This window comes from Sturnira hondurensis, unplaced genomic scaffold (assembly GCF_014824575.4).
Source record: "Sturnira hondurensis isolate 20B ecotype Veracruz unplaced genomic scaffold, ASM1482457v3 Scaffold0001304, whole genome shotgun sequence".
NCBI lineage: Eukaryota > Metazoa > Chordata > Mammalia > Chiroptera > Phyllostomidae > Sturnira > Sturnira hondurensis.
This window is the reverse complement of record NW_028073935.1, coordinates 4,350,147-4,363,726: the sequence shown is the minus strand read 5'-3', so window position 1 is coordinate 4,363,726 and position 13,580 is coordinate 4,350,147. Positions and strand designations below refer to the sequence as shown.

Genomic DNA, 13,580 nt, shown 5'->3' with positions numbered 1-13,580 from the left:
GGACTAGGGTTTAGGGCCCCTGTGTGCTGAGGAGAAGGCCTCCAGATCTGTTCAGACTTGGAATGTGGGACAAAAGGGCTGGTGCACTCCTGCCTTCTTCCCCAGCCCTACCTCCTACGATGTCCTACTCCCCAAGCCTCCTATAGATTGACAGGGTCTGACTCACCTATCCGGCTGTGGGAAGGTTATTAGGAGCCAGGCTGGCAGATGGGTGAGCTCTGACTCCCTCGGAGGGGGTGGTTGCCCTTGGGAAAGAGCCAGCTCTCAGGATCCGGTCCACTGGCAGATGAGAGAAACTACAGGTAGGATGAGGTTGCCATTAGTGTCCTTTCCTGGAGCTGCTGGCCACTGCTACAGACTGTATCTTGTCTCCTAGGGACACAAGGTCTGGCTGTGGAACAGAGTATGTAGAGTCTTGGTCTTCATGGAGGAGGGAGGCCAGGAAAACATCAGAGAGGGCTGAAGCAAGATTCTAAGCCTATTGCTGACAACTAAAGCAGAAGTAGGTTTTGCCAGGCAGATAGCATCACATGGCACCCCAGGCTGAAAGAGCACCTGTATAGAGCCAGAGCAGGGGTGAGTGCTGGGGACCCTGTACAGGGAGGGCTAGGTGTTGGGGCTCTGTGCAGGAGTGTATGGTTTGGTTCTCTGCAGGTGTAAGTGGTGGGACCTTGTATAGGAGTAAATGGTGCTAGTGAGGAAATGCTGGGTCTGCAGCAAACAATTGATAAGGGGTTGCTTAGAGGAACTTGGATACCCACTGAGGAATGGCTGAAGATTTCTAAGCTGGGAGGGATGATCAGGTTTTGTTCTGGAGGGATCTCTTTGGCAACACATCCAAGGGCAGATCAGAAGAGGGAGCTGTTGGGACAGAAGCCTAATGGCTCATGACAGGAGGCCAGAGCCTGTGGTCCCAGTGCTGAGAACCTGCTCCTGCAGGGCCTGCCAGGGTGCTGAGAAAAGGGACCCTCGAGGAGTCCAAGGCAAGTCACCATAAGTGCCAAGTAAGCTCCTCTCTCACAGCTGTGTGGTTTCAGGCAAGGGTTTGAACCCTGCCCGAGTTTCCAGACTGCGTACCAGCAATGATCACCAGCCACTTCAGGGGGATTTGGCCCCAGCCCAGGTGAGTTTCATGCCTGCCCTGGGTCTCTGCCTAGAGCAGGGGTGTCAAACTCATTTTCAATGGGGGCCACATCAGCCTCACAGTTGCCTTCAAAGGGCCAAAATAATTTTAGAACTGTATAAATGTAACTACTCTTAACACTTAAGGAGTTGAAATTACATTCAGCCCTTTGAAGGCAACCTCAAGGCTGATGTGATCCCGCAGTGAAAAATGAGTTTGACACCCCTGAGCTAGAGGGATAGATGGGAGCCACTGTTGGATGGTGTTGGGTAGTTCAGAACCACCACCAGCCCCATACCAATTGTGGCTGTCCCTCGCTCCCCATCCCCTCCCAGTATGTGACAACCGATTTTCCTTTGCTTCAGCTGCTCCCCTAATAATTGAGCCTCTGTCCAATTCGTGAGACCAGGTCATTTCCTATTTCAGAATGGTTTTGTTTTTGCCTTAAAACAAAGTCACTCCTTCCACATAATGCACTGTTTTTCCTTTCACATGGACCCCCAATCTCCAAAGCCTTGACTACATTATAATTTCAATGTATACAGTGTGGGAAAGATTTCTGCAAAGGGTCCTTTTTTTGTTTTAGAAGAATTCATCATTGCTGCTAAGAAGCTTAATATAAATTAAAGGAGGAATTATGCAACATTAAGACATCAAAATTGGGATACAGGTGTCCACCACCTCCCCTTTCCCCAAGGAAAGGGGCCATGTGGAGCCTGTAGAGCTTGTGCTCAAAAACTTCAGAAAGCTCAATTTTAATAAAGGGCCTGTTCTGTCTTCTACCTTCCCGTAATTCCCTTTGTTGCGGGATCAGCAGTATACCTCTAATGAAAACTTAATCACCTTATCTTTGTAAAGCAAACTGCATCTTTGTTTGTATACAGGATTCATAGTAAGAAGAGAAAGAAGGAAAACCAGGCAGTACTCCACATCAGCCAGGGACTTGAGGGCTTCAGTTTCCAAGTATAAATTTAGAAAAACAGGTCCAACCAAGAGATAGTGGAGTTCAGGGACACCAGGAATTCAGGGATTCAGTAGGAAGTGAGCAGGATTTCTCTGTCCAAGTGACACTCACTCTTGTCCCTGTTACTGACCCAGCTCTCCCTAACTACTGGACAATCCCAGCACTGTGCTGGCATCTTCCTCCATGGTGCCTCTGTCAGAGCTAAGCTTTTTTTTTTTAATCCTCACCCAAAGACATGCTTATTGATTTTAGAGAGAGGAATGGGGTTGGAGGGAGAGAGAAGCATCAATACGGAGAAACTGATTAGTTGCCTATACTCATACTCACCCAAATGGGGATTGAACCCACAACCTCAGTATGTGCTCTGACTGTGGATTGAACCCACAACCTTTTGGTGTACAGGATGACACTTCAACCAACTGAGCCACCCACCCAGGACAAGAACTAAGCTTTTACAGAGCCCACACTACCCTGGCCTGCTGGCAGGCAGAGGGATCTGGGTTCAAACTTCAGTTCCACCACTGACTACTGTGGGCCGTGGCAAGTCCTTGCACCTTGATGTGCCTCAGCTAGTCACCTGAAAGATGGGGCAGCAATAGCAGCCCTGTGCATATTGGACATGACTGGGTCCTGCCCTGTGTCAGAGTACTTACACCCTGACCCATTTCTGCCCTCTAAGTTTCTTCCCAGCCAGGCCCACCTCTGGTCTCACCTCCAGCAGCATATCCTGAACAGTTTGCCACATTAGTGACATGGGAGATCTTATCAGGCCCTGGGCTCCCACCCTTCTGTGATCACCTGTGACCTCTTCTGGGTGGCTTCATAACTGGGAACAGGTGGGCAGAGATGCCTCTCTTTGAGTGAAGTGTGACACTAGAGCTCAATGGATGGGAGTTACAGCCACCTTGTTTGAGGGACCTCAGCCTTAGCGCTCAGGGCTACCTCATTGAGGGAGGTCCCCTCCTTTGAGCAGTGCCCCCTGTTCACAGGCCAAGTATCCAGTCCTGAATCAAGGTCTGGCTGAATTCAAGGCCCTCCATGGCCACCCTGCTCTGGCTACCCCGTATGTCAGCCCAGCCCAGCTGCCACGCTCGTCCCTTTGAGCTCTGCAGCCTATCCTATCATCACCATAATGCTGATCCCCAAAAGGGGCCTGCCCCTTGCCCTGGCTCTCTTTCTGCCCTGTCATTTTAACTTGTTTTTTCCAGGAAGGGGAAGTGCTGGAGTGGCTACAGTTAGCTACAGCCCCATCAGGCCACCAAGGGGGCCAGTGACCCCAAGCTGCTTGCAAGGGTTCAGTTCCCACTGGGAGGATGCAGGCCGCCCACCAGCACTAAGGCCCGTTTTCCAGTCTGGCCCCCAACATGAAAGCGACACCAGCAATTGGAGGCAATTTGCAGGCCTTTGATGGCTTTGTCAGGGCGGCACCCTCAGCCAGGGCTTGGGAAACAGTTGTACTTCCCACATTCTTCCCTGATTACCCCCAGCCTCCGCCAAGACCCAGCAGCCTCCAGTCCATTGTGCCTTTGTATATAGCTGGCACTTGGTGAGAAAGGCCAGACAGGCCCTGGGAGAGTGTCCCCAAGAAAAGCCACAGGCAGTAACATCACCCCCAGGGTCATACCAGCCCTCCCCCATCCACTGCCTCCTCCATCTTGGTTCATTGGGAGTGGAACAGGGCCACTGGGCTCCAAGAACCCCCAGTTTTGGTAAGAAAGAACAGGGTATGTCTGCTGAGGCCCTGTGGAACGATGGCCACAGTGTGAGCTTCACACATATAGTGTGTTTCCCCTTGTGCCCACACTGCATGGTGGGGAGCCAGGCTCCAGGTCACATGCGGTGGGGGTGGCCACTCTCAGCCTGGGCTTCTCCCTGGACCACTGGCTTGCAGACTGATACTCCCTAGCTCTGGAAGCATAGGCTCTGTTGGAGCACTTTTCTTCCCTTCACTGCCCTACACTCCTGAGTGAGTCTTTGCTCATTCCCTTTGCTTTTATCCAGCAAACCCACCCTGAGCCCTTTGCCTTCCCATGGAGACAATGACTGAGCTGGAGTTGGCCATACAGAAAGGGTGAGAAGAGTGTTCGAGACGAAGGAAGTGTGACTTAGGAGGGCCTGCTTGATTTCTTTTGGTTAGAGATAAGAACATGATTGAAGATAGGAGTGGGGAGTGAGCAGGGGAGAGGCACAGAGGGAGGCACATGGTGGATAATGCATGCAGGCCTTGGCTGCCAAATAAGAGGACTCTACTGCTGGTAGTGGAACCAAGCCCAGATGGTTCATCTGTGCTGTAGAAGAGCCTCTCTACTGAAGGTGCATTCCTAATTTGTGCCTCTTAGTCACTGCTCTTGGTGCAGCAGCAATGTAAGAAACATGGACCTCTAAGGCTTGGAAGTAGCTGTGAGCATCACCTACCCCCAAGGTTCTGCTCAGCCCCATCTTTCACCAGGCAGAGCTAAATAGCTGCAGAGACCATACTGTGGCCTAGAGATGACAGTGAGCTTCCTGGCCCAGGCAGCTCTGAGAGTCTTCACCACCTGCCCTCCCTCTGAGGGGCCCCCTCCCCTGTTCCTACTGCCTCCCCAAGTGCCCTTGAACTCAGCAGCCAGACTGCACTGAATGGGCACTGCCTTCTCTGGGCTCAGATGTGTGTGCAGGAGGACATGCCAGTAGCCCTATAGTTGGTGGCCTTGTGAATACCCAGATGTCATGGTAAAAAAAACCTTGGGAAATAGAAAAAAGTAGAAGGAAGAAAAAGGATTGCTTGTGATTGTACTACTGACTCCCAGTGTCCTAATAAATAGCCTACTAATCTTTTCTTTATGTATCCCAGAGCTGGAGCAGAACTCTTGCAAAAATTTCTATTCCTGCATTTTTTAAATTAACATTATAACATTAGTCTGTCTTTGTGCAACTTTAAATTTTTCTCAGGTATCACTTTTCATCTCCCAAAACATTTTACCACAACAGACTATGTTAGGACAGGGCTCCTGTCCTGACTGCCCTCCTTAGTTTTACCACATTCTTCCTTGTGGGCACACAAACCATCAGGTAGCCTCACTGAGTCAGTCTGTCTCTGCCTCTCCAGAGCTGAGTGAGCTGAGGCCAGTTACGAAGGAAGTGTGACTTAGGAGGGCCTGCTTGATTTCTTTTGGTTACTGTTACTGTTCTTCTGGACCTGGTTTTTTCACACTGTGTTGTGAAGATTGAGCACCTCCATGCATGGTGACACAAATCTCAGATTGCTTGGTAGGACTGAATTTCTAGAAGAGGGTTCCTGGGTCCATGTTGTGACCATTTGGGGAGCTTGGCAGCCAGTTTTTGCTTAGTGGGGCCTCATCCAGTACTGATTCTTTCAGCAGTATTCTTTGAGTATCTACTATAGGTGATTATTCTAGGTACTACGCTTATAGCATGAATAGAAAAAAATCACTGCTGAGGTAGGATTTAAGTTTTAGCAGTGGCAGACATGCGGGGGCATGGGGTGAAAGTGATTGGGAAGGCCTGACCAGGAGGTGACATTTACACAGTGATTCTAAACAGGTAAGTCTGGGAGCCACTGGAGCACCTGGGGGAGGAATCTTCGAATGCACAGGCCCAGGTGGCAATGTTTCTTGTGTATTGTAGCAAGGGGACAGTTTACGGGGAAGTATGGGCCAGGTCACATAGGAAGAGGGAGATGCAGAAGCCAGAAGCCAGGAGCCATCCTAGGAGGGACCACGCACTGCTGCTCAGCCCACGTAGGCTCCCAGAGGAAACCTATGAGAGAATGGCAACTCCGTAAGAGTAGGAAGGTTCTGCTTGCCTCTGTATCCCCAACACCTACATGAAATGCTTAGGAACCGCTTGTGGACAATGGGCAGATGGAGAGTTGGCACTCAGCCACCACCCGCACCACTCTAACCCCCAAATTGGTGCATGACTCCTGCAGATCTCCAGGACCCTCCCTGTTTTGGGTTCCTCTGCAGCAAGGCACATGAGATGCCTTATGGATGTAGTTTGCTGCAGACCCTTGCCCGAGATCTCCATGCGACTGGCCTGGTGACATCTGGCCCCCATTCCCGCATTCCTCCTCAGAGAAGTCTGCCCTTGGCATAAGGGACCTGGCCTCCCTCCATCCCCTGGGACACAGTGGTTTTGTTTCCTTGTTGTCTGGATTATCTGGATTATCTTGTTCACTTGATTACTGTCTGTTCCTTCTCAGATTAGTAAAATCCATGGAACCTGGGCTCTGGTCTGCATGTTTATCACTAGTGATTCCCAGTCCTGGAGTGTCCTCATACGTTTTTGAGTGAAAGGCCAGGGGCAGGTTGGGAGAACCTAGCATGGCTCAGGCCTGAGTGCCACTGAATCTGCTAGGTGTGGGCAGCAGCTCCAGCCACCCAACACTCTGGCCTTTCCTTTACTTCCCTTCATTTGCCACTGGCTAAGGGGCAAAATAAGCCACTGTGAACAGAGCAGTTCCCAGTGACATTTGCCACGAATCCAAACAGCCTAGTAGCCTTGGCTGACAGGTCTGTATCAGTCAGGCTTTCTAGGCATTGTGTCCAGGCCACCCTGGAATTGAGCAGTGGTAAACAAGCCTGACTATCTCAGAAGAGCAATTAAATGTCTATATCTTCACCAGTGCCAGATAGATTCTCCAGCTCTGCTTGCTTTGGGCAGTGGGAGCTATGCACTGTATGTAACAAGAGCCATCTCAGGCAAGATGGGCCATGATTGGGCCACACCTGTCTCTGAGCCAGATGCAGACACTGAGGAGCACCCTTCCTCTTCAGCCATCAGACCTCCTGGCACCAGAGGGAGACAAGCCACCAATGCCATTTGTCAGTGTCTGATGCCAGTCACCTTCTCTGTTTGTAGAAGGAAGGCCAGGGCTCATATTCAGAGAGTCAGATACCTGCAGGCCTGGCACTTGTAGGGGCTGGCCCGGTGCCATTCCCATGCTTCCCACCCCAATCCAGAGGCATGCAGACCAACAGGGTGTGGAGCCTGTGATTAGACACCCTGCTGCCTGGCAGGAGGGCACCTCCCCTTGGTACATACCCCCAAGGTGCATAGCATCCTGGAGCCCCATTAACATCAGCTGTTTGCCCCAGCTTTCCCAGGCTTTGCAATAGCTGGCAGTCTTACCTCTGCCTGTGGAGAGAAAGACGAAGTCTCTCCTGCAGTGAGCAGGGCTGGTGCTTACCAACTCTACAGGTGTCCCCTGAACCAGTCTCCTGTCCACCTTTTTTAATGTCCAGGAGCTGCAGGGCCAGTATAAGATACTCTTACAGCTCGCCTTCAGAACCATTTTTAGGAATCTGCTTAGGGTAGACTCCTCCTGGAGTGATGATGCGCTGGAGGGCGGTAGTCTGCATTTGCCATCAGATTCAAGCCCAGGGATTAAATCCTGGCTCAGTGTGGGGCCTTGGGTGAATCACTGCCCTCCTTGAAGCTCCGATTTCTCACCTGCAAATTGAAGGGGCTGCTGAAATTTTCAACAAACATGCATACAGTACCCAGTTTAAGCCACAGCTAGCCTGCCTGCCCCTGCCACCCACCATTCCTTGTCTGGTTGAGGCACACCAGACCAAGGTCCTCTTGGCATTGAAGCTTGATGCCTGAGCTGCACGGCTTTCTTCTATTCAGAGGTAGCATCCAGGCAAGTCTGGATCCTGGAAGGAACCCCATCAGGTGCCAGCAGACACAGAGTAGCACATGCAGAAGGCAAGGGGCCCTCTTCCTTGTGCTTATCTCCAACTTCCTGCAAGTTCTAGACACAGCTTCTTAAACCATGGACAGATGTAGCCCCTCTCAGCAAATCAGTAGTGCCCTCTCTGGGGGATTCAGAGGTCTACCAGAACCCCTCATTTGGCAAGCAGGGTGTGGGCTGGGCTCCACCCCACTTGCCCTTCACCAGATTATGAAGGCTTCATACCCAGCTTCCCCAGTAGAATTCCCAGGCGCTGCCACCCATCAGGCATCCCTGCCCCATGCCTATCTCATGCCCCATCAGCTCAGCCTTGCCACAGCCCTGCCAGCTTTCTCTCACTAGGACCCCCTAGTAGGGCTGTGGTGCTCACAGAAGGTAGGCAGTTCATTCTAGGGCGCTCCATTGATGTAGAGCTGAGGTAGGGCCTGGCCTCTGTGCTCAGGGCCAGCCAAGTGACCTTGGCCAGGCCAGTAGCCCACAAGGAGGCTGCACTGTACTGCCATCAAGCAGATTCCTCATAAAAATAAGCCCCTGAGGAAGTGTAAGTACTATAGCCTCCTATTTCAGGATTACTGGGGCTGGAAATAAAGGGTGTTTAAGAAAAAGGGAACACACATGAACAAGTATAAAGGACACATGGACAATAACTAAGGTGGGGGGTGGAAATGGGAGGGAGGTGGGGAGCACTGGGGGGGGGGTGGGCAGGTCTGAGAATATAAGACAGAAAACTGTACTTGAACAAGAATTAAATTTTAAAAAGGGAGGGGAAACAGTACATGCAGTTGCAGGAGCCCAGGAACAGTCCTGGGGTTCTCAAGGCTACAGGGAAAGCATCAAAATAATGGTGGCAGGGCTGGAAGAGTTGGTTAGTGGGGTGTCAACAAGAAACATGTTTCTGCTCAGTAGTTTGACTGGAGGGAGAAAACAGAGGGTTCGTACCAAAGCATGGGCAGGCAAAGGAGCAGGTAAGACATGGTGAGAAGGCAGGAGTCCTAGAGGCAGTGGAATAGCATCTTCCAGTGCCCAGGGAGAAGGACCCCCAATAGAAGTTCTGGCCAAGGGAATGGGGTCAACATCCTAGCTGCTCTCTCCTCATGCTTTCTGATCTGCTAGTGTTCCCATTGGCTAAACCCACCTAGAGGCCAGAGGGCACTGGAATCCACAATGTTGGCAGAGGTCAGCCTCCCAGGCCACAGAGGGGTGGAGAGTAGAGAACACCTAGGCCAGTAGACCTCAGTTTCATGGGGTGTGGGTCTCAGCATGCGTATGCTGGAAAGGAACAGAACCATTTAGAGCAAAGGAAGGACATGGCCACTGGGTATGGGGTTGATCCCCATGAGGACCTGAGTGCAGGGTGGATGGGTGGGCAAAGGGCCAGGAGACCAAGATGGGGAGCACTGCTGAACTCTAACTTGGGTGGACCAGTGGCATGGACTAGCACAGAGGGAAGGGCTAGCATGCCTGGATTTAGGTGACAAAATGGACCACAGGCCTCAGGGATCCATTGTCTGGAGAGGGAAGCAGAAGGGATGTTGGGGTCCTGGCTCGGCATAAGGGAGTGTGAAGGCAGGCCAGTATAGGTGCCCATCCAGGGTAGAAAGTATGCAGACTGAGTGGCAGAGTGACAGGCTTTTCCTCTGTGCCTTGCAGGTGGCCTCAGCCCCGAGTCCAAGAAGATCCTGACACCTTCCCTCAAAAAGCGGAGCCGGGCCAGTGGAGGGGAAGTGGCCAAGCAAGAGGAGGTTGTGGAGCGCCTGGAAACCACACAGCATGTAACACTCAACCTGTCTTTTAAGCGTTACATCTTTGACACCCACAAGCGTATGGTCCAGTCTCCCTGAGTGACCCCAGGACCACCTTGCCTGGGCCCAAGCTGGGCCCAGTGCCAGATGCCCAGCTAGATGTGCCTCGACCTCTTACAGTCTGTCCCCATAGCTCTATAGGCAGTAAGCCCCTAGGCCCAGCATTCAGCCCCAATGGGAAGGCAAAGCGTGAACAGGAGGCAGGGTCCTGTGAGAGGACAGCACCCAAGAAGGAATGGGACTCAGCCAGTATCACCCAGGCTGCCCAGCTGATGGAAATTGAGGGTCACTCCCTACCCTGTCCCCTTCAGTAGCTGGGTACTTGCCAGCTTCAAATAAATATCTCGTGGTACCCCCTACTGCTGGTCTCTGTGATTTCACATAAGGGTTCCCCTTATCCTTTGCCACCCAGGAATGTTGGGAGCCACCAGGGCTCCTGCCAAGGGTTCTAGGGGAGAGACTCAATTCAGAGCCCAGTGGGCTGAGAAGTCCACAAGGTGTTGGGCCCCTAGACTACGCTGAATGGCCCCCAGGGTCTCCTGGGCCTTCAGGGGGCCCAGAGGTTCTCTGGGTATCTAAGTCCAGAAAAGACACTCAAGGGTTGCCAGGGAGCAGTGGGGCGCTGGGCCAGGGCGCTGGGCTGGAGGGGTTGCTCATTCATCTGGACTATAGGTCTATGTCTCTGTCCTCAAGTTTGGGGCACCTAGTCTCCCCAGAGTGTGGAGATGAGGGCCAGTGACAGCCCTGCATAGATCATACTACAGGCCAAGGCATGTATGTGAGCATTGCCCTTGCTCCTCTACTCCCCAAACCCACAGGCCACCTTGATACAGGTTGCAGCCAACAGGGGGTCCCCAAAAAGGGATTTAGAATGGGGTCCAGAACTCAAAGTGTCTAGGAAATATTGGAGAGACATGTAAGATGTCCTCACCCCTTCCCCCACAGGTGTGAGTTGGGGGAAGGGACACATGGAGCAGGAATGTGCAGGGCTGTTTTATACACCACAGCCTTGTAGCTTATCCATGGCATGGTCATTTAACATATCTGTAGCCTTTGGTGGGTCACTTGGATATGTTAAATACCTGTGACCAGGCTTGGAGCCAGGGAGATGGAAGTCACTTCCCCTCAAGATGGAACTGGGGGGCAGGTTCCCTGAGTTACAGTGCCTGCGTGGGAACTTGGAGATGATTGGCTCCAGGACATGGGGCCATACCTGCCCAGACTCACGATGGCAGCCCACTAAACTTGGAATAATGCAGGAATGCTGGCAGGTGTAACTGATCATGGGAGGAGTCAGAAATACGGGTATAGAGGAAGATTGGTGCATGGACTTAAACCCAGACACAGCAGCCACTGGGCAGCCATTGAGGAATGCTCCCTCTATTCCCACTTTGCTGAGTACCTTTATCATAAATGGGTGTTGTACCTTACCAAAAGCGTTTTCTGCATCTATTGATATGATCATCTGGTTTTTGTCTTTGCTTTTGTTTATGTGGTGTATTACATTTACTGATTTGCGGATATTGAACCATCCTTGCATCCCTGGGATGAATCCCACTTGGTCGTGGTGTATGATCTTTTTGATGTATTGTTGAATGTGATTTGCCAATATTTTGTTGAGGATTTTAGCATCTATGTTCATCAGCAATATTGGCCTAAAGTTTTCTTTCTTTGTTGTGCCTCTGTCTGGTTTTGGAATTAGGATGATGCTGGCTTCATAAAAAGAGTTTGGGAGTTTCCCATCATGTTGGATTTTTTGGAATAGTCTGTGAAGAATAGGGGTTAGCTCTTTTTAAAAAGCTTTGTAGAATTCTTCTGTGAAACCATCTGGTTCAGGGCTTTTGTGTGATGGGAGTTTTTTGATCACTGCTTCAATTTCATCTGCTGTTATTGGTCTGTTCAGGCTTTCTACTTCTTCTTCATTGAGTTTTAGAAGATTATATTTTTCTAGAAATTTGTCCATTTCACCTAGGTTTTCAAATTTCTTGGCATACAATTCTTCATAGTAATTTCTTACAATCCCTACTATTTCTGTGGTATCAGTTGTAATCTCTCCTCTTTCATTTCTTATTGTGTTTATTTGGGTCCTCTCTCTTCTTTTCTTAATGAGCCTACTTAAAGGCTTGTCTATTTTGTTTATCTTTTCAGAAAACCAACTCTTGGATTCATTGATCCTTAGAATTGTGCTTTTAGTCTCTATGTCATTTTATTCTGCTCTGATCTTGGTTATTTCCTTCCTTCTACTTGCTCTGGGCTGTCTTTGTTGTTGTTTCTTGACTTCCTGTAGCTGTAGGGTTAGGTTTTTTGTTTGAAATGTTCCTTTTTTAGGTAGGCCTGTATTGCTATGAACTTCCCTCTCAGGACTGCCTTCCCTGTGTCCTATAAGTTTTGGGTTGTTGTGAATTCATTTTCATTTGTTTCCAGAAACTTTTTGATTTCTTCCCTAATTTCAGTCTTGACCCATTCATTGTTTAATAGCATACCATTCAGTCTCCATGATTTTGGGTGTTTGGGGTTTTTTTCTTTGGGGTTGGTTTCTAATTTCAGTCCCTTGTGGTCAGAGAAAATGCTTGATATGATTTCTATTTTCCTAAATTTGTTGAGTCTCATTTTGTGTCCTATCATGTGGTCTAACTTTGAAAATGTTCCATGTGCATTTGAAAAGAATGTGTATTTAGCTTCTTTGGGATGAAGGGCTCTTATATATATATCAGTCAAGTCCATTTCATCAAGGGTGTTGTTTAGTACAGCTATATCTTTGTTGATATTTTGTTTGGAAGATCTGTCCATTTTTGACAGTGTTAAAGTCCCCTAGTATAATTGTGTTGCTGTCAATATCTTTCTTGAAGTCCTCTAGGATTTTTCTTATATATTTGGGTGCTCCTATGTTGGGTGCATAAATATTTATGATGTTAATGTCTTCTTGGTGGATTCTTCCCTTGAGTATTATGAAGTGACCTTCTGGATCTCTCTTTCTGGCCCTTTTTTTAAAGTTTATTTTGTCTGATATTAGAATTGCTACCCCGGCTTTTTTTTCTTGTGTGTTTGCTTGGATAATTTGTTTCCATCCTTTCACTTTTAGTCTGTGATGGTCTTTTGACCTGAGGTGGGTCTCTTGTAGATAGCATATGTGTGGGTCATGCTTTCTTATCCATTCAGCTATTCTATGTCTTTTGATTGGAGCATTTAATCCATTTACATTTAACGTTATTATTGATAGGTACTTATTCATTGCCATTTTTGTACCAGAGTTCCTCTCTGTCTCTCTCTTTTCCTTCCTTTTTTTAAAGCAGACCTTTTAGTATTTCTTGTAGAGCTGGTTTTGTGGAGGCATATTCTTTTAGACTTCTTTTGTCTTGGAAGCTCTTTATTTGCCCTTCTATCTTGATTGAGAGCCTTGCTGGGTAAAGTAGCCTTGGTTGTAGGCCTCTGGTTCTCATTACTTGGAATATTTCTTGCCATTCTCTTCTTGCTGGGAGTGTTTCCATTGAGAAGTCAGTAGCTAACCTTATTGGGGCTCCCTTGTATGTTACTTCCTTTTTGTCCCTTGCTGCTTTTACGATTCTCTCTTTGTCTTGGAATTTTGCCATTCTAATGATGATGTGTCTTGAAGTGGGCCTCTTTGGGTTCCTCTTGAATGGGACTCTGTGATTCCTGGATTTGCGTAACTTTTTCTCTCACCAAATTAGGAAAATTTTCCATCATTACTCTTTCAAATAGCTTTTCTATCCCTTGTTCTTCTTCTTCTCCTTCTGGTATTCCTATTATTCGGATATTATTATGTTTCATATTGTCTTGCATTTCTCTTAATCCCTCTTCATTCTTTCTGAGCCCCTTTTATTTTTCTTGCTCTTTCTGGGAGATTCTTTCTACTGTGTCCTCCAACTCACTGATCCAATCTTCTGCCTCATCGATCCTGCTTTTCATTCCTTCTACTGTGTTCTTCAGTTCTGAAATTGTATTCTTCATTTCTTCTTGTCCTTTGGTGATAGT

At 49.0% G+C, this 13,580-nt stretch overlaps 1 protein-coding gene across 1 annotated transcript in view; it reads left to right on the top strand.

The window, feature by feature from the left end:
• Positions 1-9,946, top strand: part of EEFSEC (eukaryotic elongation factor, selenocysteine-tRNA specific) — a 221,934-nt gene extending 211,988 nt beyond the window's left edge. The window contains exon 6 of the mRNA XM_037070271.1: positions 9,436-9,946. Within this exon, the coding sequence (XP_036926166.1) occupies positions 9,436-9,626 (191 nt within the window). The 3' untranslated portion in view covers positions 9,627-9,946. The remainder of the gene's footprint in view (positions 1-9,435) is intronic.
• Positions 9,947-13,580: the final 3,634 nt, after the last annotated feature.